Source organism: Motacilla alba, chromosome 2 (assembly GCF_015832195.1).
Source record: "Motacilla alba alba isolate MOTALB_02 chromosome 2, Motacilla_alba_V1.0_pri, whole genome shotgun sequence".
Lineage (NCBI taxonomy): Eukaryota > Metazoa > Chordata > Aves > Passeriformes > Motacillidae > Motacilla > Motacilla alba.
This window is the reverse complement of record NC_052017.1, coordinates 69,531,260-69,558,316: the sequence shown is the minus strand read 5'-3', so window position 1 is coordinate 69,558,316 and position 27,057 is coordinate 69,531,260. Positions and strand designations below refer to the sequence as shown.

General features: G+C 41.1%; 1 protein-coding gene across 1 annotated transcript; it reads right to left on the bottom strand.

Annotated features, from left to right (window-relative positions):
• Positions 1-836: 836 nt before the first annotated feature.
• Positions 837-27,057, bottom strand: WRNIP1 (WRN helicase interacting protein 1). The gene is made up of 7 exons (XM_038125031.1): positions 26,367-27,057; positions 16,308-16,499; positions 15,053-15,297; positions 8,179-8,411; positions 2,964-3,119; positions 2,056-2,135; positions 837-1,610 (listed from the first exon to the last, which is right to left on the bottom strand). The coding sequence occupies exons 1-7, from the start codon at positions 27,045-27,047 to the stop codon at positions 1,335-1,337; spliced, it is 1,863 nt and encodes a 620-aa protein (XP_037980959.1). The 5' UTR covers positions 27,048-27,057; the 3' UTR covers positions 837-1,334.

Here is a 27,057-nt window from a genome sequence, read left to right as displayed (position 1 = left end):
AGGATAAAAATACTAATCTAATTAATTACCCCCTTAATTTATGCAACAAGCAAGTTCCAAACAAACAACAACAATAACAAAGTGAATTGTGTTAAAAAGAAAAGCATGCAAATGTACATAAATAAAGCTTGTTGAAATGCTTGTCTTTAGAACATTTTGCCCATTCAAAACCTACTTATTTAAGGTAGGAGAACACAGAAGTGTTTAAGGAATTTGAGTGAAGCCCTCTAACAGTACATAATCATGCAAAAGGTTCAAATTCTGAAACACTTCAGCTACACCAGGATCTTTGGCTTGACTCCTACATTACGCAGAACTTTGTATGAAGGGAGTCTCACAACAAAATTAATTTCCAATAAAAATCACAAAGTTTTGGAGGCTGTATATCCAAAACTATTGATCGAGGCCAAGGGTCAGCAATCTGCCTTGAGAATTAAGAGCAATAAGCAGAATAAAATTTGCTTCTGGACTTGGCACTGCATTCTCAGCCCACAGACCTCCTGGCTTGTGAATGCTGCACTGAATGAACTCCAGATGCGCAGCTGTGGCAACCTCTCTATCTAAGCCCACACAGCACAAATGCCTCAGCTGTCAAGAAATACCCACCTGCAACTGGTGTGTTCCAGACAGCTGACCCGCAGGTGGCCGAGTCCTATCACAGCTGGAGAGAGGTGCAAAGGGCTCGTATCACTCCAGTGGCCATTTTCATGACTATTCTGCTTACAAAATGAATTAAACTTTCCCCCCTGGAAAGTAGGGATAATTAAAATTAAAGGGAGTTAAAACTTTCAAAACCACACTGCTGTCATAGGAGTATTTAAACAAATGCAAAGACCCTATTTGTAACAGCTTTATTGGTTCAATAACTGTCGTACAAAATTGGTCTTTGAAACATCATAACAAGCAAAAATTACTCTGTAATTGTATTTTGTACAGTATTTTAGCAGAGGGGGTACAATTTATTATTTTTCTGGAAAATGATGTTCTCCAAATCTGAAATAGACACTGATTTTAAAAAGCAGCACAGTAATATTTCTTGTCTCACAGCAAGAGCCAGAAACACAAGTCTCTTGATTTTTCTTAATTTCATTTAAACCAGTGACAGCACTATATGGATTAAGCTTATTTTTGCATTTCTACACTGCCTAACTGCAATCCTTTACAAAGTAACTGCTGAACAACAGCAATAAAAGCAGAAGGATAAAAAAGTATATGGAAGGCTTGGTGGCTTAATCCTGTCAACCACAGTAACAGCTAGCTGACACTGTAGGGGAATTTTGATCCCAGTAGAAATGTATGAGCCATAAAATCAAAACCCATTCTGAGCACAGCAGTCATGTTTTTTGTTCCTTGAAAAAGTCTGTTCCTTTCAATTCTTCTGGTAGATAGTCCTGCTCCACAGGTTCCTTGTACATGGGGTTGTATTTGTAGCCTTTTCCATAGCCCAAGTTCTTCATGAGCTTTGTTGGGGCGTTTCTCAGGTGCAGAGGAACAGGGGGCAGTGGTCCCGTGTGCATCCTCAGGCATTCCTTGACCTTGCCATATGCCCTGTACACCTCTATAGACTTTGGGGCCCTGGCAAAGTACACTACACACTGTGCTAGAATCACCTGCAAACAAGCAGAGGGAAATGTTAAATTACTTCTTTTAAGCTCTTTGGGAAAAGGCCTGCTATTCAGGTTGGTTGTACAGCATTGTTTTTAAACTGACCTCTGCCTGCTACTATAATATGAATACTATTATTTAACAACACCATAGCTCCATGGTTTTTACTACCAGAAAATAATAGCTACTTTATCTATCATAGAAAAAAACAGACAGAGAAAAATGATACATGTTCATGCATCACATTTTAACAATAAATATGCAGTGACTTTTATTTTAAACTACAGCATCTATTTCAAGAGCTACAATGTTCTCTTGTCAAAGAAGGGACATGCAGAATGAACAAGTAACTAAGTCTGCCCTGTCCTTGCAATCTGCTTCTTTTTATAGTTACAGATAGGTTTTACAGATTGCAGAACTTTCAAATCAGTGAATTAATGAAGCATTTACCTCACACTCAGGCATTCCAATGAAGTGACAGCCTTGATAAGCAGCAACTGCTTGCGTTAAAGCCAGAGGATCTGCCAGTCCTACAGAAAGGAAGCAGATAAAAGCAGGTTAAAGTCAATTAACTTAATGGCTTTTTTTTTTTTTTTTGGTTAAATTTTTTTTTCTTTCCTGTAAGGTATCCATGCACCTTTCAGAGATGCTTTCTCAGATATTGGAATTTCTGGTACAATACCACACCATGCATAAGATACATTCCCTCCATCCACAAAAAAAAAGTGTAAGCTGTGGGTACGATTTAGACTGCATCTGCTGCCACACAGTGGCAGCCTGAGCAATAGTTGACCACATATGAATCTCCTACTTTTTGAAATTAGTTAGCAAAGAAATGGGGAAATATTGCTGTACAGACATAGCTTCCACAGGTCTCCTAACTCTTCACCTATCACATACGTGCTAAAACTGTTGCTGGATCTGCTACTTTGAATAAGTAAATAATGATGCCTTACAGGTATAAAACCTAAGGTTTGCAGGTCAGGGTAGGTATTCACATGCCAGACTTATCAGAAAATCAGACATCCCTGAAATACACACTCTCTGTGGTACAAGTTTACTGGTGACCTACAACCAGCAAGGTTTAAAAGAATCCATATTAATATGCACCAAACATGACCTCAAAACCATTTGTCTTTCCTGAAATAGGTAATCATCCCAATGACACCTCATGTAGGTCTCTGCCTGCATATACCAAGTTTTTATACCGTGTGGAGCATTTCAGTATTTTGTACCTATTCTGCATAGAACTGTTTTGGGTTTGTTTGTTTTTCAAAAGCCAACTTTTAGAAACCAGAGAAGCCTGGACGATCTTCATTCAACGTGATTTTCCAATGTGAAATACTGCAAATACTGACCTATGTCTTCACTTGCAAACCTCACCAGCCTCCTTGCTACATAGAGTGGATCCTCACCGCCCTCAAGCATTCGAGCAAGCCAGTAAAGGGAGGCGTTTTCATCAGAGCCTCTCATAGACTTGTGCAGGGCAGAGATGCAGTTGTAATGTTCTTCTCCTGTTTAGGATGGGGGAGAAGCAATACACAAAGCTGTTAGGAGGAAATTAAGTGAAATTTATTTAAGGGAACAAAATATATTTTATTACATCACATCAGTAAACATAAGCTGCTTTTTCAAGCTCTTTTTATGGATATGTGGTTACAGCATTCATTATTGTTTTCAGTGCCTTCATGGTTTCCCATGTGAATGATTCCCTAACTACATAAGCAAAACAGAGCAACTGCTGATGAAAAGGAAGTTTTTTTTTTTTTTTTAAACATTGCTAGGCAAACAGTTTGGGTTTCATAACCTAACTAACTGCATTCACTTTAAAAGAAAAAGAATTAAAAAAGATAACCCCAGATATCTTAAGCAGTTAGGAAGAAAACTCTACATAAATAACTTAAGTTATGCCCAAAAGTACAAGCACATACAAATAACTGATCGTTGCTTTTGGACACACACAGAGCTTTGAGAAGACAACACAGGAATCAGAGAAATCCAGTGATACAGGATATCACTGGATACAGTGATACAGTAGTGATATTTTAGAAAAAAGACATTTCACATCATCTAAAACTTGAAAATAAAGTGTGCAGTAAAACACAAGTTTGATGTGCTGTATAGAGATGAGAAAAAAGGAAATGCCATGGATATACTATGATGGAAAATCAAACAGAAATTTGGAAAAAACAGAATTGCAGTGCACAACCCTGGCAAACCCCTAAGAAATGCTGAGTTCAACTGTGGACACCTGCCCTACTGCAACAACACTTGAAATGCCAGGCTTCTAAGTAAAAAGTGGGAAGAGTGAAAGAAATACAAGGATTTTTTTTTTTTAAATATTAAAGCTTAATATATTATTAGATTTGGACTCCAAGGAAAAACAAAGCTATTCCACAGATCTTCTAGGGCTACACTTAAAAATAGAGAGTCAGTATTACAAACACTGAATGAGACTCTTCCTGCTTACAATTTTCCTCTGTGCAACTGGTTTTGATTCTTATGCATGTCTTTTAATCAAACTTGTAAGAGTATTTTGCAGCAATATTGTTATACTTTCCATGTTATCTGCCTTTTTTATTTTTTCAAGTGCCTGGCATTCCTTGGCTCACAGATAAGTATGTATTTTAAAGGCAACTGGCTGCATGCACAGCCATCTGTTAATATTCCTCTTCTTCCTAAGGCTAAAAGGATTTACAGACTGAGGGCAACACCAGAACACACCAGTGGCTTGTAGGCCCTGAAAAATAAAAGGGCTGCCTGAGTGAGTCTGAGAACCAAAATCACCATGCTGCCGCAGTTGCTCCTTTTGTAGCCAGCAAGACCTCCACCTGCCAGGTCCACTGCCCCCATCTCTGCTCCTGTTGGAGTGTGATTCTGTGGGGAATTCAGCACGCTGCTGGCGAGCACAGGCAGTCAGACAGCTATTTTTGCTAGGACTCCACACAAAGAGCCCTGGTATGCAGCCCTCACTCGAGCCAACACAAACAGCATGTCCGTGCTCCACCATAACACTTGAGTCAGGAGCAATAACCCCAAGCAGCTGAACTCGCATCATCCTCTTGCAGGAGGCGTCTCTTGGTCTCTTGAAAGTAAGGAAGATGGCCTTTAAATATCTCCAGAGGTTGCAATCACCCAGATTTTTCTGCTGGAGGCTTTTATATGCTGTTTGGGCGACTGTAAAGTGTCATATGTGGGGATACCAGCTGGAGAGGCAGAAGGAATCCAGCAAATAGGTTTGATCTAGATATATAAACCTGCAGGGAACTTCAGACTTCAGGCTGAGAAGGGAATTAGTGCCTTTTATTTCCTTCCTTACAAAGTTAGTGTTGGTGACAGAGCTACAATGACAATACTTATATATCAGAATAATCACATTGCATTACCAATTAAAGACAAAATACAGTGATGTGCATTGGAGAGAGATCTTACATTTCTGTCTAAAAATACATTTTATAGATAGCCTGAGATACCAAAAGCAGTTTAAAAAATAGAACTTTTAGTAACCTTTATTTATTAGCCTTCTCTTGCTGGTTAGCTACCATATAGGTTTGGGCCTTATCAATTCAGTTGAGAGACAGACACATACCAGTTTATCTATCTCTGCTGTATTCCAGATGCCTCTTGAAATCAAAACTATGAAGAGTTTTTGGAATCAAAATAAATTTTCTCTATGCAGTTCCCACAAAGGCAAATACCTTTCTGAAACAAGACGCTGCACAAAGAGGCTTTGTGGAAGAGACAGTTTTCTAGTGTCTGACATATACAGATGCAGAAATCCTGCCAACATATGCCTAGAGATTGCTTTATGTGCTCATGAGGAGTTTTCAGACTACTTTAAGACACCGATTTATCTCAAGTCATATTGGTAGAAGATAGGGAAAAGGTCTTGTTCACTGACCATAATTAATATTTGAGTTTCTTAAACAATTTCTATTCACAAAGCAGTGGGCAAAACTAAAATCAGTCCCTATCTCAAATTATTTTCTATCTTAGCAAAAGGTAAACATCAAACTGCTCATTGATAAAGGAAAGAATAAAGCCTTGGAAGTCAGACTAGACCAAAGCATAGATAAAAAGACTTCTCATTCTGATCCAGCAGAAAAAACTGAGCAGGAAAAAACCATTATGGTGTGAGTGTGGTGATTTAACACCAGTTGGGAATCCAACTCCAAATAAGCCACTCCCCTACCCCAGCAATGATGTGCATGGTATGGAATAGCAACTTATTCCTGCCTACATGGCTCTAAGCTCTGCCCCGACAGCAAACCCGGGACAGTGAGATACCTTCTCCTTCCTCCTCCAGAGAAGGTAAAGAAAAAACTGTGTTCCAGACTGCAAAATAAATCAACTTCAGCATAACACATTCCCAGTCTTTAACATACTTGAAGTTATGTCACCACACAGTGAAATTACTGACATTTATCTTATTAAATCAGTGTTAGCAGAGTGATACGATCTGTAAAAGGAAGGGGCAATAATACAACTCGATTAAAAAGATCTAGTCACTGCCCATCTGCTGGTAAACTTCAATGAATTTGGTTGCTACATCATTTTTCTAAAATGGTCAAAATTTTAACAACTGCAATTAAAAACTAAAATATGACTAATAGTTTCTGTTTCCTCTCCAACTGCAAGGGCTTCAGGCAGCTGCTAGCAGTGAAATTTGATTGTTTCTTTGATCTTCCAGCTAAAATGCATAAACTATCTGCACAAAGACCTTTTCTTTACATGTCTGCACGTAGATTAGAACAACAGCCTAACAACTGCATTTTGAATGATTTCTTTCCTAGATTACTTGATGAAAATACAGAAGAGAAGGCCAAATTACACATATTTGGCAAATTTTGCAGAAGGTAACAATACGTAATGTAAAATAAAAAGTCCATATTTACACTCTGAACACTAATCAATTATCTGGTGCTTTCTACATGAACATGAAACACATGTATGTTGCTGCCATCATGATTAGACCCTCCACTTTAAAAGACTGAAGCGTTTCATTTTAGAGGACTGTAGATCCCACCACCACAGCTGTGATTCAAAATGTGTCAGCTAAAACATGCTACCAAAAAAAAATAAATTTATGCAGTAGCCACCATTTGAAATTCCTTTGTATTTAAAAGTACAAACAGCTATCTCTACTGTGGACAAAAGTGGTCAACCTGCAGTCAACAGTCAGTGGTCAACACAGACCATTCCACAGAAGAGAGAAATTCTGGAAAGACATGTACTTGGGCAACCTGCTACTGTGTCAGGCTTTCTGGTGTTTATACGATCCAGAAAAACAGGGTTTTTACTGCTTTCACCATTCTGAAAATCTCTAACCAAAAAACCCCACAATAAACCACAACAAAGATTACTGCAACAGAGAAGAGCCTGACACACGCTACCCAGACTTGATGCAAGCCTCAGGAAGAGGCACTCTGTGCCATCTCTACCAGAGCAAGAAGGTGCAGGAGGGCTGGGAGCAACGGACACAGCCAAGAGTTCTGTGTGACAGTGGCCACAAGGCGACAGCAAACACACAAGGGACCTACACTGTGCAAGAGACTCGTACCAGCGAACCAGTCAGATTTTCCACTTCCTTCTAATCATGACCTCTTCCTGCCACAGACCCCATAAAATGTTTCTTCTCCCTCCCCCTGCCTGCCCTCGACTTCTCAGCTGCCAATAGATCACTATCTGCCCAGCTGCCTTTCTCCTGACAGTGAGTCATCATTATTTCTTTGTAGCAAGAAGGCTGCAAGCAGGCATATGTTACAACCAACTTCAAGAAACCTCTCATCACAGGTTTTGAACAGTGGCAGTTAATGCAGAATATCAGAAACAGTGGCCCAAAAAAAATAAAAAAGAAAATAAATCAGTTCTTCAAATACTGCTTGGCATAATCATTTCATACTATTCTGCACACTCATTCAAGTGTTGCTGAAGAACCAGCATATGCATTCAAGGGGATTCACCTAATCTGATACTCACTGATTTTTGACCCTCTAACATAAAATGGTTTAGTGGCCCAACTACTGTGATGCCTAAGATTGCCAAGTCACAAATTTAGCAAGAGTGGTTATCACACTAGGAAGCATTAAGTGCAATGTGATTTATGTGGCCTGCCCTAAGCAAGCTACAGAATTCATTACCTTAAAAAGCAACTCTAAAAATAAAGCAAACTTCTCAGGTTTTGACATAACATATTGCTGTGGATGTGAGAACTTCCAAGACTTTCAAAGGAGTAAAAGTGCAATGGAAGATATCCAACCCTTCAAGAAAAATGTCCTCATCAAATCCTTCTGCCCCTTTCACTGAAACCCTCATAGACCTTAAATAACAAATAATTTCACCATGCAACTAACTGTTCTCAGGACAGGAAATAGGTCTTTCAGCTAATCTACACTTCCTGGTTGAGAAGGAATTTCCAGCTGAACTACATTGTAGAGGAAAAGTAACTTTTAGAACAAACTTCAGTACAACCACTGTTTCAATAGAGCAGCTGGTACAAAAAAGGGAGAAGAAAGAGGAATTAGAGAAGCTATCACATTTTGAGAACACTGCATCTCAGAAACTGCATCTCACCTGCTCGGTCATACAGGATGTGAGATCGCTGGAGCCCTTCCTTTACATGCTCTTCTGTTACCAGAATGCCATCTGCAGCACCACCTTTGGCAGTGGTGTTCAAAGGAGCGTTCCTTCCTGCTGCTATTCTGGCCTGAACTGCCAACTGGAGTCCGTTCAACCCAGTCCTGGCATCCCCATCGCAAAGATAGGCAAGTGTGTTCAGAGCTTTCTCCTCTATGTACACCGGGAATCTGCAACAGAATAACCACACATCCTTAGTCCCCATCACACTCCTCTCCCTGCCTGTTGCGCTGGAGATCTTGATACACAGCCTGGTTTAAGATCTTAAACTGTCCTGCAGAACCAGGGGCCCACCTTCTTCCTCCGGCTCCAATGCCTGCTAAATACAATTGCACATGAAAGATGTAGGGCAGGAACTCTCACCTATTTAACCCCCTTATTTTTCCTCACCTCATTAAATTCAACAAAAACTAGGATTAGGTTTTCATCACAGCCCAATTCTGATACAGCCAGCTGAACTTTACAGGGTTTTACTCCATCAGCATTTCCCTGCTAGCAGTTCAAATTCCTTGGTGGAAGAACAGTGAAAAGGCAGCAAGCTATCCAAATGCAGGTGAGAGAATATAGTGAGTTATAAAGTCATTAGCATAACGTTTTGAACTACTAACAACAGCAAGAGGTGCTATCAATTGTTCTTTAGAAAACAACAACTGAAAAGACTGTTTACAATGTAAAACACATTCATCTTACTTTTTTGGTATTACAACTTAGTCACTGGAGTACAAAAAAAAATCTTACTAGAAAGAAGCTGCATCCCAATACATGTCCATCACTCTTCTTGCCATCTACTGCTCTAAGTGTGCCAGAACTAAACAAAAGTGAAAAAGGCCAAATTCCAGTGAAATCACAATCTAAATGAACAAGTCACCGAGGTTAGCTCAGTTGATTGAAGCATGGTGTTGATAACATCAAGGGTTTGATCCCTGTATGGGCCATTCACTTAAGAGTTGGACTTGATGATCCTTGTGGGTGGGTCCCTTCCAGCTCAGAAAATTCAGTGATTCTGTGAAGACAGGAAGACCTGAGAAATGCAGCTGCAGGATCTCCTGAGATCTTCTAATGAGTCCGTGAAAAATCTGTGAGAACAACAAAGTCCTCAAGTTTTGTCTCAAGGTTTTCACCTGCTAGGCTGCAGTCCTCACTGTTGCGACACATCCAAACCAGTTCACCTCTGCATGTTTCACAGGCACCCTGTTGTGGATTTAACCCTCAAACCTCAGTTATGTAGACAAGGTAACATCTAAGGTGTTGCCAGGCAGAGGGTGTTACTGATCTGATTTGGAGAGAGCAGCTAATGGAATTCAAACATGACATTAATGGCCCTAACTGAGTCACTTCTAGTAGCTCCACTGTAAATCAAGAGTGACAGGTATCAGTATGGATTAGCACATAGGGCTTGGTGTGAGAGGCCACTTCTTATGAAATTCTTGTGTGTCAAATAATTAAGGATTCACAACAGCCCTGCACTTCATTTACCAAAAGATGTGTTACTGTTACTACCAGTGGTGTAAAAAAAGGCAGCATCAGAGCTCCCAGACAGCCGTGTCCACTGATTTTCTTTACTTGCCTTCTCTTCCTCCTTGCAAACCCACTTTGCACTTGTCACACAAAAGAAAAAGATTGTAGGTTCTGAAAAAAATTTAGCAGTTAATATTTGAGTCCTCTCATGGCCACACATAAAAAAGAAAAACTAGTAGAGCTGCAATCTCAATCAACCACTCTAAGAGAAAGCTGACAAATGTCTTCTAGAAGCAAATCCCATACTGCAGAGAGTAGACAGTAGGAATCGCACCCTGGCAAAAATAGATGCACCACATGCATCTCATCATGACTTTTTTCCATTTCCTTATTTCTCATGTATTTGATGAATCTAGTAAAAAATATTAACACACATAGAGTAGCACTTTTGCCAGGTTGTTTTAAACACTGTCTTTGAACAAGGAAGCAGAACAATGCAACTGCACAGAGACTTAGTCAATTATCTCAAGCCTCAAATTCCTTGAAAATCAGGAAGCAACATTCATCCCTCAGCACTATAGATGGGTACCAGATCTTTCATAAGCATTAAATTAAAAAAGCCAGCAAGGAAAGCAAAAGCTCTTTTTAAAAAAACATCAGGCACTACACACAGACATCCTGCTGCTAAGACCTCCTTCAACAGAAATGACCCCAAATATACAACATGCTGAGCAAACACTTCTCACACACCATCAGAGCATGAGAAGATTTGAGAGAAGATTTCACCTTCATGGACTAAGCTCTTTGCCTGCTGCTTGCAGAGAAGCACACCATGTGCTTGAGGCCTCCTCACACTGATACCACAACTGCAGGCAGTGACTCCAAGAAAGTGGAAGCATTGAGAGCACTAAAAGGCCACCTCAGAAGAAGCTAAGGACAGTCTTTCCCAAAAAAAGTTGAGGCCTCAGAGCACTTTTGCAATTTATTTGCTAATTTAAAGCTGAGTTGTATTCCTGTCTCTTGTTTTACTATAGGACTCTAACTGCCCTGTTAACTCAACATAAGCAATTTATATTACAGCAAGTGAAACAAATATTCACAAGAAAGTATGAAAAATCTGGTTACAAGCAATGGCCTTGTCCATTTCCATGGTGAAATTTCAGTTGTAATCTAAGGATAACAGCAATCCAATCCAAATAATGCATTATGTATTGGCTGATCCAGTCCATGCCTACATGGACATGCAGGCTGTGATAAAGAACAAGAATAAATGGAGAAAACTTCCACATACAAGCTGTTTGCACAGCACATTGATGAGAATTACTGATTGGAAATAACACAATGCTTCTCTGTTGCATAATCTCAGCTCCATACAAATTCAGTATTTCAAAATAGTAAAATGTTATACTCAGAATAACTGAATTGAGATTTTTTTTCTGAGCAATTAAGACCTTAAATTCCATTTTCTGATGATTTAACTTTCAAAATCAGGATGGCAATTATTTCAATACCTTGGCTTCCAAAAACCACTGTTGTGTTTTACATTTTTAAGCCCATCCTGTCTTCAGAAGCTCAAGTGCCCCACTCCCTCCAGTTTATCCAACTTCTGCACCCATCAGAACCGCAAGGCAGAGTAACTCCCATGTTTCCTGACTTCCTTCCAAGCTCCTGATACGCTTGCAGATGGGCAATCCCATATTTTATTCAACTTCCAAAATTAACACCGAACACCCACTGGATGCCAATGTTCAATGCTGGTACCTTGTAACCAATGATACGGAGACCAAAACATAAACAAGTCAAAAGGGACGTGCTGGGATTCATCACTCACTGGGCTGAAGGTGATATACTAGCTCAAGGAATGGAAAACTACCACTACAGGATAATAAATCCTTCTTCCAGGTCCTCTTTATCGCCATACCCTCGAGACAGCTTGTGCCAAGAACCAACATGAAATGTATGATGAACAACCCATTAAACCCACACAGCACACCAGCATTTGAGCCAATGACAAGAGAGCATAAGCAGTTATCAGGGAGTAAATATAAGGAAGCCCAAGCAAGGAGAACCTGTGTGATCAAAATTTTAAAAATTACTGAGGAAAACACGAGACAAAGCACCCACAGCTTCTTTCCCATATAAATCAGTACTTTCTTACTTTCTCAGCGCAATTATTCTCACTATGTTCACTCCTTGGCAGATTGCAACACTTTTACAGGCAAACACAGTTGTTCAACTGAACTACTGCAGTATGATATGTACTGCTCACTGCCTCACAGCATTGTCTCCCAGTATTTACTCTCACTTCAACTCATTTCCTGCAAGGAAATTGAATGGATATTCCAATTAAGGAATAATTTTTAAGGAAGTATTGAACACCGAAGATCCAGAGGAATTCCACCTTCAGTGTTGTGATTTACGAACCAGTGAATTCAAAACACGCCAGAACTTGTAATACAGCCAGTAATAAGTTGAACCGCATGATGTCTGGGCTTGCCAACAGGAACCTGGGGTTCCTTCAATTCCCCTCAGCTGTGTGCCTTCTGTGCTATCTAGCTTCAAACACATTAATCAACCATCCAGTTTACTGTCTGACTTCAATTAGAGATACCATTCTGAAGGCAGCACTTGAATGACAAAAAGCCAAGAGAAGAATTTGGTTTCTTCCACCACTGGCACATACAAGTGTAATGTATCAGTGCACACCTGGAACAGCTGGTGCTACTACTGACACAGCATAAACTGCAGAAAGCACAAGCAGTTGCAGCAATAAAAAACATCTTTACATTGACTTCTTACTTTTCTTCATCATGAGTATGTTTCTTCCTTTCTCATTTCTCCATCTTCAGTATACTGAAGACTGTACTTCAGTAAAGTCTTCAGATTTACTGAAGACTTCAGAGGCACAGTTTGAGGGCAGTAATGCTGATGAAAATATAACAAAAAGCACATGTTATCCTAAAGAAATCCAGTAATTAACATAAAAACTGTCAAAGAACCTTTGTAAGCCATGATGACACAACAAATAGAAAGATATCCAAGAAGTAAAACTCACTGCTAGTTGCTCCAGCTTTAGAGCAAAAAAAGGCCACGGTGGAGTGAAAGAGAATCCAGGTGATCAAACCTTATCAGAAACCTGCACCAATGATGGAAGCAAGAGCAGAAAAATCCACAAAGAAAATGTAAGGAACAGTTTTGGGTAGAGCACACTTGTGGAGTGCAGATGATGAAATCCACTGAATCACTCGGGGATGGCTGCATTCTTGCCAAGCAGAGAAGATGCTTGTAAAGACTAAGGAAGATTCACCCTCACCTTATTCCTCAAGGTAATAGGAGAGACTACAAAGAATCATCCTCTCTTTCAAAATCTTAGTCAGACAACTGATGTGATACTAAAACCATCTGATTAACTGAGGCGAAGTAGCACACACAGTACTTCATACTACACTGCTGTGGCTTGGAAAGGGAGACTCACATGGGAAATGAAACTGAAAATTCAACGTACACATCTCTTGTGCCTTTCTGCTAGATCTCTTTTCAAAGTGGGTACACCCCACGGTTTGGGGACGTGCTGCCTTACGGCTCCTTTTCTCACTCTGGTATAAAGGTGAGCACCGTTAACAACCAAATCAATTGTAATTGGTGATTCCCATTTATTCTTCAGGATAGCATGAACAGTTACTTGCCTGCATCTAATAATGACAGTCCTGTTCCACAGAGGCAAGGGTGTAAAAAGCTGAGACAGCTGCTCCTGCACAACAGTGGAGAGGAAATGAAGAAGCAGAAATGGTATGGATACTGAAGCAAGAAGCAGGAATCAGTGAGGAATCCAAACCAGAACCACAGGAGAGTGGATGGCTTATAAAAATCTGAACTTATCAGCAACAGAATGTAGGAATTGTGGCTCAGCACCAGATCGCATAATGAAAGATAAGAAAGTCCTGACAAACAACTGCAATAAAACCTCCTCAATTCAAACCCCCATTTTTTATTTTTAAACGCTTGGCTCCCATGACTGCCTTTGGAGTGTGGCCCTCTCTCGCCAAGGAGAGATTTCTGAAACTGTGTTAGTCTGACAGTCTGCCTGCCAGACTTCTTTCAGTTTGATGAAGCACCGTGCTGTTTAAATCATCCATAGCTATCAGAAGGTTACAGACATGGAGAGTCCAGCGAAACCCAAACCCAAACAACTGCAGCTGAAACTATGCCTTGTACTTTAATCCTGTACAGAAAGGAAAGTCTCTGAACCCCAGTCAGGGTGTAGCCACAAGCACAGCTGTGCCACTACATTAATGCTGACATGCAGTACTACCTTCTGTTCTAATATTCACATTACTACAACACATAAAAGCTACAAATGACTAAACCATGAGGCAGGGTTACCTAAAAATAAAAAAGTAATGCCTTTCCTTACCTGTCCTGACCTTAGCATACAGGTTGGCAATTCTTTGTGCTTACATTCTGTGACAAAGTTCAAGTGGATTCCCTCTCATTTATTTCATAAAGTCTGTCAATCACCACCATGCCAATGCACTGTAAATTACTAGGAGTGCAGCCAAGAACCAACACGAAGGAAGTGTAATAGCTTGCACATGAGTACCACAGTACCTTACATTACTCTTATTTGCCAGCCTCCTGTTTCAGAAGGCAGATAACACCTCTTGTAGACAAATCTGGATGTTGTTTTTTCCAAAACATTCTCAAGTGCTTAATATGAATTTATCTGTCTGGACATCAAGGGCCAGAGAAAAACAAAGTCTCTCTTAAAACAATCTATTAACATCTCACAGCAACAGTCTACTCTCGTCACTGAATATCCTAAAACACAGCACAGGACTTATTCTGCAACTAAAGAACAGAGGCAGCATCATCCTCCCTGATCTTATTAAAAACAAATTCTCAGAAAACAACAAACTTTTGCCAGGCACTTCCGAATTAAGAGGGGATAGCCCATCCAGCACTTAATGGCAACATGATGCTTTTACAACCAGTAGCAACAAGTAACACACATTAGGACATGACAAAGACCCAAATACAGGCTTTCACAGCAAATCCTCAGCAGCAGAACAGATTTAAATATCCTGAGAGGGTGAGTCAGGAGTTACGGATCCAAGTATAAAATTCTCTCCTAATCCAGACGATGAGATTATGTTTTGGATGGGGAGAGCCAATGCTTTGAATTCTCTCTCTCCTGTCACCCCCGCCCCTGCCATATGCTGCCACTTCTTTTCTTTACTATCAGAAGTGGCTAGGGTTTCTCTTCCCACCCCCCAACTGCTTCATTCTCTCCCTGGCAGGCAGTCAGCTCCTCGGGCTGTGCACGTTAACACCCCGCAGCCCATAAAGTACTCACTCCGAGCTCTTGCTGCTGCTGCCAGTCGCAGGGGTGCCGTGCTGGTCGCCCTGGCCCAAAACCTGGAGGCCTAAGAACCTGACCGCCCTCATCAGAATTGCCTCCATCGCTTCAGCCGAGAGCTTCTCCAGGACGATCACCCGGCACCGGCTCAGGAGAGCGGCGTTGACTTGGAAGGAAGGGTTTTCTGTGGTCGCTCCTATCAGGGTCACCGTCCCACACTCGACGTGAGGAAGGAAAGTGTCCTGAGCATGGGAGGGAAACAGAAAAAGCTGATTTCGATTAATGACAACCTGAAACATCCCATGTGAGTAGGCTCCTTTTTTTTTGCATCTTGTGAGACTTTGGGTTCCTTGTTGATATGACAAATAACCACACTGACAAGGCAGTTCATCTGCACAGATATGGAAATGATTTAATTTCATGCATCCAACACCTTAATAATAGACTGCACTGAGAATGACTCTGGCAGCTGAAAAGAAATAGGGTAAAGAAATCTGCAAATTTTGGGTTTGTGTGACTTTGGTTTATTGCATGGCAACACAAGAAATCATGAAATTGCCTTATCAAGTATAACAAATAGTGGCGCTATTCCTAAATATGCTCTGAATCAGTCTTTAAGGCTACAATTCCCCGCCTAATTCTGTACGCAGAAGACTACAAGAAGATTACAGAATAGTTCAATCTAAACACTGCACTCTGTAGTACAGAATTCAAGCTTTCCATGGCACAACTGAAAAAAAACTTATACCTAGGAAAGGAAAAAGAAAAAAAAGCCCAAGTGATGGCTACAGTATTATCCTGAAGTACCATGCCATGACTTATTTTTTTCTTACACAGAAGAGAGGACAACATTAAAATACACACCTTTGGCACATTCACATTCCAGAACTTTGTAAAGGTAATACAAAATGCTACCCCCCCAGATTGAGGCTGAAATTAAGATGTGTGCAGCAAACACTACTAACATTACTTTGCAAAAATAAAATTTCATAAAAGTATCATATAAAGACTGGCACATAAGTGTAACTCAGCCTTTTATTTAAATCCTTGAATCACAGTAATTAAATGTTGGTTGGAAGTTAGCTAAGGAGTTTAATTTTTATGTTTCTCCCAAATTCATCTACTACAATTACTACAAAGTATTACCATTGAAATCAAAAGCCCAGAGAAAGGTATCACCTTAAGGCAAAGTGGGAGATTTTACAGAAGTGCTGACAAAGGCTCTTTTAAAAAAAGCAGCGTAGTACAATACCTGCTGAGATTTATTGAAACGATGGATCTCATCAATAAAGAGGATAGTTTTTCTCTTGAAGAGTCTTTTTTCATTCTGGGCTTGGCTGATGACATCTCGAACATCATTTGTCTTGGCACTTGTGGCTGATAGTGTCACAAACCTCATGCCATTCTTTTTGCTGCTGTTGGCTATGATGTGTGCCAGTGTAGTCTGAAACAGCAATAGGAGAAAGCTTTGTGAAAATCATTTCAGACACAGAAAGTACCAATTTAAAGGAAATCTGTAAAGAACAAAGCTATATATTTTGGACATAGGGACAGTGTTGACAGTTTACAGAGTTAAGGCATTTTAGCTCACGTTATTCTATGGCACAGAAGACTTAAAAACTTCCTGCTAGAGGTAGCTGCCAATTCCTCTGCTGCATTTCCAATGCCTGCACTTTTCCATACCAGACCCAGAGAGCCTCAGTACTGAAAAGGACAGCACTGACAGCTGTCTCCTTTGTCACGGAAGAAGAACTCTTTGCCAAATACATTTCTGTCACAGAAGACAGGCTGACTGCAATTCCCTGTGCAGTTATTTTGTGGAGCATGTTAATGGATAAAGAGCTGGACTGCCCCAAGACACCTGCCTAAGAGCTTACAGTGCAACTGCATGTGAGAAATAAAAAGCTACAATGTTATTAACCAAACTCTTTTATATTTCAAATACACATAAAAATGAAAATAATCAGACTGCAGTTTCTACAAAAGCATGAGAACATTAGTATTATAAATTTACATGTATACTTAAGAAAATGTAACTCTTAAATCTAAATAGTCAACAATAATCAAATGCTGGCCCAGGGAAGCAAAAGGCAGCTGGCTGAACAAACTGGCTGTTTTTAGTAAGCAGCTATGTTGTTTTTCTGTCTTCATGAACAAGCTCTTCAAATTTTATAATTTCACTTAGCCTAACAAAGCACAGACACAACCTCCACCAACCTCCTGGGTAGATTTACTACACCAGAACATATCACAGACATGATTTTGAGACTTTCCTTCACAACCCTTTAGTCAGCACAGGTGTATGCCTCAAAGAGAATTTATCTCTATTTGAAAGTACTGCTAGAGAAAACAGGTGATTCTTCCATCAAGCTCACTGTTCTATTAGAGAAGGATCCATAGGAGACTGAAGACAGGCGAGCCTCAGCAGGAGGGACAGGTGCCAACAAAATCACCTCAGAAGATATTCTAAGTGCTGAGGTTAAAGCAGCAGGTGGTGTCAACCTGATCCTCCTGCAGGGAGGCTGCAGAAACAAGCACCTACCACTTGGCTACCAACAGTTCTGCAGTACCCTGCTCTGTCCATTTAATGGATTTCCTTGTCCCTGAAACCACAACCAGCCCAAGTTAGAAAATGGGAGGCTAAGGAGAAGGATATTTTGTTATTCATTCTTGCCTTAATTTTAGTAAGGGCTTCCTGACTGCCTTCAGAAGCGGTGTCATTTCAGGTCCTGATACAAGACTTGCATCCCATATCAGATCCTTCCTTGCTTCCTGGAGCTCAATCCACCAGCCCATCCCCAAGTTGTATCATTGCAGAGGACAAGACTGGAAAGATACTTGGAAAGTGTTTGCAGCAAAGCCTACAGATATTAGCAAGATCTGAGAAAATAAACAAACAAGCAAATTCCACCCCCACCCCATCAAAACCAAAAGAAAAATATCTTTGAAACTGAGCTACCAAATTAAAACCAAAATTCATATTTCCTTACAAAAGGAATCAGAATGTTACTTCAGAGGATATATCCATGCCTTAAAAATCTCTGAAAGCACAGAAACACCCAATACATCAAACCTGAGGATGAAAAAGGAAAATGTACCTCTTCCTTCTCTAAAAGTGGCAGTGGTGAGACGAGAAAGAAAAAAAAATTAAGCAGCTATTCTTCTTGTAGCTCCATCCGGACTGGTAGCTCACATTGTACCCTGGTTGTCACTCAGAGAGTTTTGTTATTTACAAAAAAAGCAGTAAGGACTTTGTTTTATACACGTGCACAGGAGTCCATATTTCTAACTCTAATTTAGGGGGAAAAAATCAAAGAGATTTGTTTGAAAGTTACTGTTAGACCAAGAATCTACTTGAAATCTGCTGCATGGATCTCAGCCAGCAGATACCTCTCCCCCTCTGCCAACTTGTGGGTTACCAAAGGTTGCAATAAGAATAACATACATTGCCTTTCAAATCCAATGCTTGACAAGGACAGGCATGTTCACAACCTCTTCCTTCTGTTCTGCACAATCAATCATTCAGCAAGTCAAACTGCCTATCACACAGTTGTAAAACTTTCCCTGGTCCTCTGAAAGACATCCCATGAGCGCAGGATTTTTATGTTGCTTTTTGTCCTACCATCTCAAGCAAAAGTCAGTAACAAGCTACAGTTTCTCTTTGTTACTTCAGGTTACAACCTAAAGGAACACATAACCTAGTGGAGAATTCATGTAAGCAAAGTAGCTAAAATATGAAGGCACTAGCACAGAACAACTGTAACTCATATGCTAATTTCCTACTTTCCCCATGGGCAATGTATTTAAGGGACAAGAATAAAATTAGAAATCTGATATGGAATAAGACAGAAGAAAACACACTGATTATCCTTCATAATTGAAAATAAATTCTGAAGTTTGATTCTTACACTGGAAAACAAATCTTTTAAAATAGTGACACTGATGTTGCAATTTACTCTAAGTACCCCTGAATCAGAACCTGCATAACAGGCCCAAAAAGGAAATCCAAACAAGTTGATAATGTGCTCCTTTTATTATACAGGTGTTTCTTATTTAGTTCATGTTTTTTTCTTTATGTGCAGGAGCAGGAATATTGTTTCCCACAAATTAAGGAGTGATCCTGCCAACTAATCTTTTGCTACCTTCACTAAAAATAACACCTTACAAAGCTCAGTGTAATATCCTTGCCCCTTCCAGAAACCATTCTTAGTTCTCTTCTATGACGCCAAACTATTCAAACTCATTCAAATTATTATCTCAGCTTTTATGCTGAATATTGTGAGACCTTACCGACCTACCTGTTTAGACAAGCTAAAGCAGTGACATCATAAAAAGCGGTTCTAAAACAGAAACATATTCACCTAGAAACTTCTGAACCATTATTCACCAATGAATAACGCTTATCTTCAGCCCGTGGTCATTTATTTCCAGACTCATAACACACAGAACAAACACTTAACTACTGAAACTTTCCTTGACCATCCTGTACCTATTGCTTTGTGGCAGTCCAAATGAGAATATCCTTTCCCAGAGGCTGAAACCTCTCAGAGGTCTCAGATTTACAAACAACCATCAACCAACCAAACTAACAAACAAGTTCACTCAGAGCAACTATACTACCTGTTTTTCTAGGTTTTGATACAAGTTATGGATGAACCAAAAGCAACCCACAAATCATGCTTGGCTCCACACACCTCCCACTGTCAGCGCAGAAAAGTCAATCAGATTTGTGGTTTGGTAAGCTGGGTGTTTGTACTAGGAGACAAGAATGTTCTGTATACCTAGAAGTTTCCCTGACTGGGCAACACTCTTTAAGTATGAACTATTTCTCTCCTCTCTCCACTGCCACTAGTCAATGCTCCCTCACATCCACGGCCGGAAGAAAACAGTTAAAAGCTCGTACAAGTTAAACCAGTCTTATTGATGCTGATGTTCAAGGACTACCTGCTCAGAAGTAAGGTGGTCTTTTTGATTTTTGCAGCCCTGTACCAGGCCATTAAACTATGCTCATCACATTAGCTCACCAAAGCCCCTTACAAGAATGAAGAGTGGTACTGCCTAACTCACTTCAGGAAGTGGAGTTGGAAAAAACTGGGAAGGGATTAGAACACAGGGTTAGATCATATCAAGAATACTGTGAAACCTAAGGTTCATTGGTTTTTCCAATATACACAGTTCTCCCAGGAAGTCTGGAAGGCTGTAGGCTCTGCCAGGCCACGTTTAGGTTACCAAATCAGATCTGGCAGACTGGCACAAGTGCAGTGCAGCATGGATTATTCCTGAGCAGGGATAATCTAGTTGGCATGCAGGTTTCCCCAACAGGTGACTTTGCTGGTTTGTTCCAGAGCAAACCACAGTATCAATTATGTTTGTGGCAGGGATGACAAGAGACTGGTAAGCCTAGTGCAAAACACAACAGGCTAGTTAGACCCTACGGACTTGTAAGGTCTAAGCCATGTTATCAGAGTGCTGAACTAGTACCCTGATTTTATTTGCTGTTGTTTGACCATGACTTTCTAGCTATTTTTTGCTCTTCCTTTATTCTGGCCAGGATTTCCAAATCTTTGTTTACATGGTGTTGCCATCAATGGCCTTCCCTCACCCTCAACCCTCCTTTTGCTGGCAGCAGGGTCATACTGTAGCTGCCAAGCGATCAAGAAAGGCCGTGCTCTGTTTCACTGCCTTGAGGGAGACACCAACAGCATCCCTGGATGCCGCACAGGGCAGCAGTTCTCTGGGATATAGCTCTGTGGATGTTCTCTGTGCCACACTGCATCACAGGAGATAAGCCTGGCCGTGTCTAAAGGAAATTGGCAGCACAGCAGGTGAACATGGCCTGGGGACACTGTCTATACAGATAAACACAATCAAAAGTAGCAGCAGTTGGCGTTTATATAAGGGCAGATGCTATTCTTACCCATCTTGTTTGGTTCCTCAGACCCCAAATAGCCCACTGAGATACTACTGGAGGAGTAAGTGTCACTGAACAAGAGACACAGCATGTGCTTTACAGCACTTCCAGAATCCAAGCCCAACCAAGCATAAACAGATGCAAGGTCATTGCATAATGTTTATTGAAATGGAACTGTATCTCAATTTGCTGTATCCTGATTTGTGTACTGAAATTCCAACTTTTTTTATGGATACAATGGTATTTTCTCTTCCAGTGTTCTCTTCCTAGAGAGCCACCCCAAGTTATTCCTGATTTAGATAAGCAAAGCAAAGCACACTGCACTACAACACTGCTCCCAAGCAACTGCAAAGACAAACCCATTTTTCAGAGCTGTCCTGGACTTTCAGTTTACAATAATGTAAAAGACATGATGCATTTTCAGTTTAAAATTTCATGCTAATCAATCTACAGAACTCATTAGTTCAAATGGTTCAAATCAGGCCCCAAGCTGTATGAATAAGAGAAGACAAAACACACTCAAGCAATCAAACAGCCCATTAGGTAACCACTTGAATCAGCAAAATAGGAAGCACTGGGAAGCGATGATAAATATGTGTGCATCAAAACAGGTGCTGGGACTTTTTGTCTGTGTTTCAATAGGTCATTTATTGAATGCAAACAAAGAAAAGAAATACAAGAGAGTTCTAGAAATAAAATATAATGTCAGAGAAGATTTGATAGATACTTCAAAGTTTTGCACTCATACCAACATTGCGTATTTTATTTTATTACGAGAGGGCAGACATGAACCTCAAAAAATCATGCATGAATGCTCTTTGTCTTATCTTCTGTAAGGAGCGGGTTCATGCCACTTGCTGCCTATTTTTTTCTTGTTATGCAGCAGCCATAAGAGGGAATGTTTACTGTATTTAAATACAGAATGTTCAGGTTTATAAGGCTTAAACTTCATCTGTGGCAGCAAAATTATTCGGTGCTCAAGTTACTCTGTGTCCCCCTGCTAACTCTTTACTAAAATTGGTGCCCCAATGGCAGACATGCAAAAATCTAAATCCCTGTATTAAGGTGCCATAAATCACAGCACAGCTTACTCACATTACACTCGGATTTATACAGGCCTTTAAAAATTTGCATAGTCAGTATGAACAAGCTAACTGTTCCTAAGTTAATAACCACGGCATCTCTTTGAAGCAATGTTTCTTCTGGCCTGAGTCTGGGTCAGCTTCTTAAAAGAAGAAAACTGGCTCTTGTGTTCAACACTTCAGAGTGACAGAAGTGCAAACAAAAAGCCAAAGTCTTTTCATCCAGAGCACCTTGGCTTCCTACGTAATTAGGATGAGAGATTCAAGGTACAAAGATCATGTTCCCTTAAAGTAAGAGGACTCAGGACAGATGGAAACTCAAAAGAAAAGAGGATCACAACAAAATACCCCAATTTTGTCTTTTCAATTTTGAGAATGTTTCCTTGAATATTCAAGTGCAGCTGAGGCCAAAATCGACTTGGGCAGAGCAGTTACATAGCACACATGCTTTTACTCCAGTACCTAGCTTTATTGTTCTCACGATAAAAATACCCCAAAAATACTCTTGACCTACAATATGAAATATTAAATTGATAGCACTTTAACAAGCAAGATTGCTTGCTTAGAAAAAGTCAGTTGAACTACAATTTCTCATAAACATCCAGACTGAAAAATAATACATAAATTTATTTGAAATTCGGCCCTGATGATTTATTCCATGTTCATTTATTTTTTTTCACTTAGTCCTGCTCTACCCTTTTCAAAAGTATCAGTTACCATGGCATTTGGCTGTAGAAATGGAAGAAGGCATAGATGGACTGCAATAACCAGATTCCATGGGTAGCAAGAGCCTGTAGAGGTTTAAGAAATGTATGACCACCTTACACAGCACTTCTGAATTTAGACCAACATATCTAATTATGCTGCTATTTTAGCTCTTTGATGGGCAGAGCTTAGCATATGGCCTTGTTACATATGAGACTACACAGCATGCAGTTATTTCTTAGTGTTTTTCCTGCTGAAAAGCGCTGTACTTAATGGAAGAAGTTTTTGCTGATCAGTCCAACCAGGTCCTGAGGCAGTGAGAATACTTACTTCTCTTGCACAGGATCTTTCAAGTTTTCAAGCCCTAAGTTGCTTTCTCATGAAATGTCTTCTTAGACACATTATATACACAAAACTCAAATAGTAAGTGGGCGAGATAGGCAGGCAAGAACGGATCTCCTTTTTCATTTCCAGGAAGACTACTTTGCTTGCATGTTAAATCTGTTAGGAGAGGAATTTTATAAGGACACATGCAAGAAAAGAACAGAAATTTCAGATATTTAACTCAAACTGACATTATGATTTATGGGGAAGAAGGCCTGAGATAAAACTCAACTCTAGCACCATTCTAGAAATATTGATAAATGTGGGTGAAGGGGGAATGCTCAACTTTTTGCAGAAGGAATTTCTGGTTCAGCCAATAATGGGCATTTCATCAGGAGGCAGATGAAAGCAGATAGACTCAAAACTCTGCTGAGAAGGAATAACCTAGAAAGCAGATGAGTTACCCAATAGTATTTTTACTCAGTGAGTAAAAATATAACAGATGAGTTGTGGAACTGTTCTTTGATGGGTCAAAAGGCACAGAAAAGATTCAAGTCAGACAACGGAGGAGCAACAGAATTTAAACTCTGAAAAGTGAAAAGCAAGCTTACTAAATAGAATTGTGCGTAAAGCATATGGGTGAGGAGGATGTGCCATATGAAAGGAGAATGAAAGCTGTGACATTACAGGCATAAAACAGATTGCCCATTACTCAAAGACATTTTCAGTACCACAGAAGGTTCCTAAAGGAGACCTGGAACACAACTGTTAAGCTGTCACGAGCTCATGAAAAAGCACTTCCATGGTCAAAGCCAGGTGCATTCATCGGATCACAACCCAAAGGCCACTGAAGCCAGTGCCAGTTTGCAGAGGCTGTTCTGCACCCCTTGCTTTGCTACCACTGTACTTGTACAGCTTTTTTTTCCTTTGCAAAGAGGGCTTCAAGAAAGAGCAAGCACGTGCTGTTGACAGAGGTAACAAGAAACAAAAGACAGGAGACCACAAAAAATATAGAAGCAAGTCCCTTAATGTGTTACTCATTCAGAAAGGAGAATTCTTCTTAATAAAGAACTGAATTCCACTTCTCTCTCTGGCCATCCTTACTTCAGTCAATCCACCTCCTCTTTAGTCTGCTTTCAGAAACAGTGCTTCTTTACCCCATCTATTCTGAGCTCTTACTTTCTGCTATTACTTTGTTATTTTAAAGGAAGTGGCAATTATTGAAGTTCACTAGTTGGTTCTTTTGAGGTGTATGTTACCTAGCCTAAGAAACCTGCTGCATCATTGCTAATAGTATTCATCTAATTAATTGCTAATAGTAGTCATCTAATTCTAACACTTGCTCCTTATTTAATCTGATTGACTAGCATTATTATTCAAACACCACACAGCAAGTCTTTTTATTTTCAATTAAGTGTGCTGACAACAGCAAGCTGCTGCTGTCCTTAACTTCTCTGCTAAGCATTAATCATTTCCCCATCCCAGATTTCTCAAACATACTCTCACGCAGTCAACACACCAAATTATATAAATATATAATACATGAAACTAAATGTTGTGAACACATTAGACTGACACAGAAAACTGTATTTTGTTTGCCCTGCTACACCACAAATCTGAAATACGTGGAACAACAGATCTTAAACACTGTTCAACCACACCTGAGGCATTCCTTTGGTCCTTCCCTCACAACAACTGTGAATCCCTTCACTGCTGTGCTAGAGCGTCTCTGGGGACTCATGATGGGCCCTGGTACGCTAAAGGAGGCAGAACACAAATATGCAGTGATCAGATCCTGCAAAGACCGACCAGCCTAAAAGTGACTGAAGTTGGATGATGGCCTAGCCGTAACGCTACCTGCCTTCTACACCAGTGCTGCCTTCTCTAAGGGACAAGAATTCGTAGGCTAAAATAAACCTGGCACTTGCTGTTATAGAGATGTCAAAATTCATAGGTGGATAAAATAGTATTATGCAATTAATATACTGAATGTAATGTTATTATAAGTCTAGTACTATGAATGTACTAAAATATGGTTCTGTTATAAAAACTTAGATCTGTTATAAGAATATTAAAGGTTTACAGCTGCACTGACCATATGAAAACTGCTAAAGGAAACATGTCCAGGCTAGTTACCAAAGCTAAAGAATGGAGTTTGCACAGTAGCTCTCAGGGGTTGGGAAACCAGCTGTCCTACACATACCACCCGTAGTCTTGCTACATTTACATGTGAAGAAGAGGAAAACAGCACAGGAACTGGGGAATCTTAACTGTCAGGAATAAGATATCAGTGGCACATCTGGCCTCAGATAGCTGGAGAGATAGCATATTTAATGATAATTCACTTAGTCCATAGTCTGTTTCTGGGAAATCTGCCAACATGTAAAGGACTACCAGTAAAAGACTGTTTAACTTGTATATCTTCCCGGACACGGGTTTGTGTGATCCTTAAGGACTCTAGCAGAAGACAAGAAACCTACGAATTATTCCCAAGACTTCGGGGACTGGACTATCTTCCCATCTGATAGTATTATCCTTGGACCAGAGAAGCTTTGGAAACTCAATTGATTATGAAAAGGACAAAGGACATCCTTGCCTCTGGCAAGAAAAAGAGTATAAAAACTGGACTTGGACATGGCTATGGTGTGCCACTGCCTCTCTGACGCGACAGAGGCTCAGAGCTGCGTACGTGTATTACCCAGAGCCAAAGTCCTGGGCTTGACTCTGTCCGTTTCACTTTGTGGCTGGCTTAAAATTCAAATGCAAAATAAATTTTATACTTTGTTATTTTATAATAATTTGACTCTTGCAAATTATTAATCCGGCTTAATTGGTAATTACATTTATAACATTGCAAACTGTGCTGTATTAACCTGCTGGTTTCCTAGACATATTTAGAGATTCTGTGTTGTTGCAGTTTTTCAGCTTCTCAGCCATTAACTAAACCACGGCTTATGTTTTAGGTACAGACTTTGGAGTTACAAAATCTGAATTATCTGAAAGCAAGAGAGGCCTTGTGTAACCAAAGAGCAAACTGCATGGAGCGGGGCTCATGGGGGTGGACCAATTCTATTTTATTCATGAGGCAGGTTGTGTTTTTTGTAATCTTAAGTGAAAACTAGTGGACATCAGCCAACGTAAGGAATCTACAAAAGAAACCAAGAAGACAGAAGGGCGAAGAAGAGAGAAAGTCCGAAAATTAACAGGTTTTACGTACAGCAGCCTCAAGAGCCACGTGAAGCAGCACCGGCCGACCCCGCAGGCTGCGAGCGGGGCCGCCCGCACTCACCTTCCCGCAGCCCGGCGGCCCCCAGAGGATGAGGGAGGGGATTTCGTGGGACTCCAGCAGGGACCGCAGCAGGGTCTGCGCCCCCAGCACCCGCTCCTGCCCCACGTAGTCCCCCAGCGCGTCCGGCCGCAGCCGCTCGGCCAGGGGCTTCCCCTCCAGCTTCTGCGCCAGGCTCTCCCCGCACAGCGCGGCCGCGCATCCATGGCCCGGCTGCTCGGCGGCCTCGTCCCGCCCCGCGCCGCTCCTCCCGCCGGCGGCTGCCGGGCTCTGCCCGCCGCCGCGGCCCTTGTGGAAGAGGGAGAAGACGGGGGACCCGGCGGCCGGACGGGCCTCCTCCGGCTGCCCCTCGGCCTGGCTGCCCGGCGGGGCGGCGGCGAGGCGCGGCCTCTTGCTGGGGGGCTCGGCCTCGGCGCCGCCGGCCTGCAAGCAGCGGTCCAGGTGCGGGTTGATGTCGGCGCCCGGCAGCTCCCGCAGGCACACGGGGCACTGCACCACCCGCTCCTCCTCGGCGCCCTCCGTCGGCTCCATGGGCTCCCGCGGCCGGGGCAGGAAGCGGAGCCGCCCGCAGCCCTTCGGGAGCTGTAGTCCGCCCGGGCCCGCTCCCCGCCCCAGCAACCGGGCTTTACTGCCCTCGGCTGCTGAGCAAAGGTCTGTGGATTTGGGGTCCACCTGGTCTTTCATTGAAATACGT

Coding starts and splice junctions, on each gene's coding strand:
- WRNIP1 (XM_038125031.1), bottom strand. CDS start 27,047: ATGAAAGACCAGGTGGACCCCAAATCCACAGACCTTTGCTCAGCAGCC. Junction 8,412..15,052: donor AGCAGCAGCAAGAGCTCGGA/GTGAGTACTTTA, acceptor ATTCTGTTGCAG/ATTCCCGGTGTACATAGAGG. Junction 2,136..2,963: donor GTTTGCAAGTGAAGACATAG/GTCAGTATTTGC, acceptor TCCTTTCTGTAG/GACTGGCAGATCCTCTGGCT.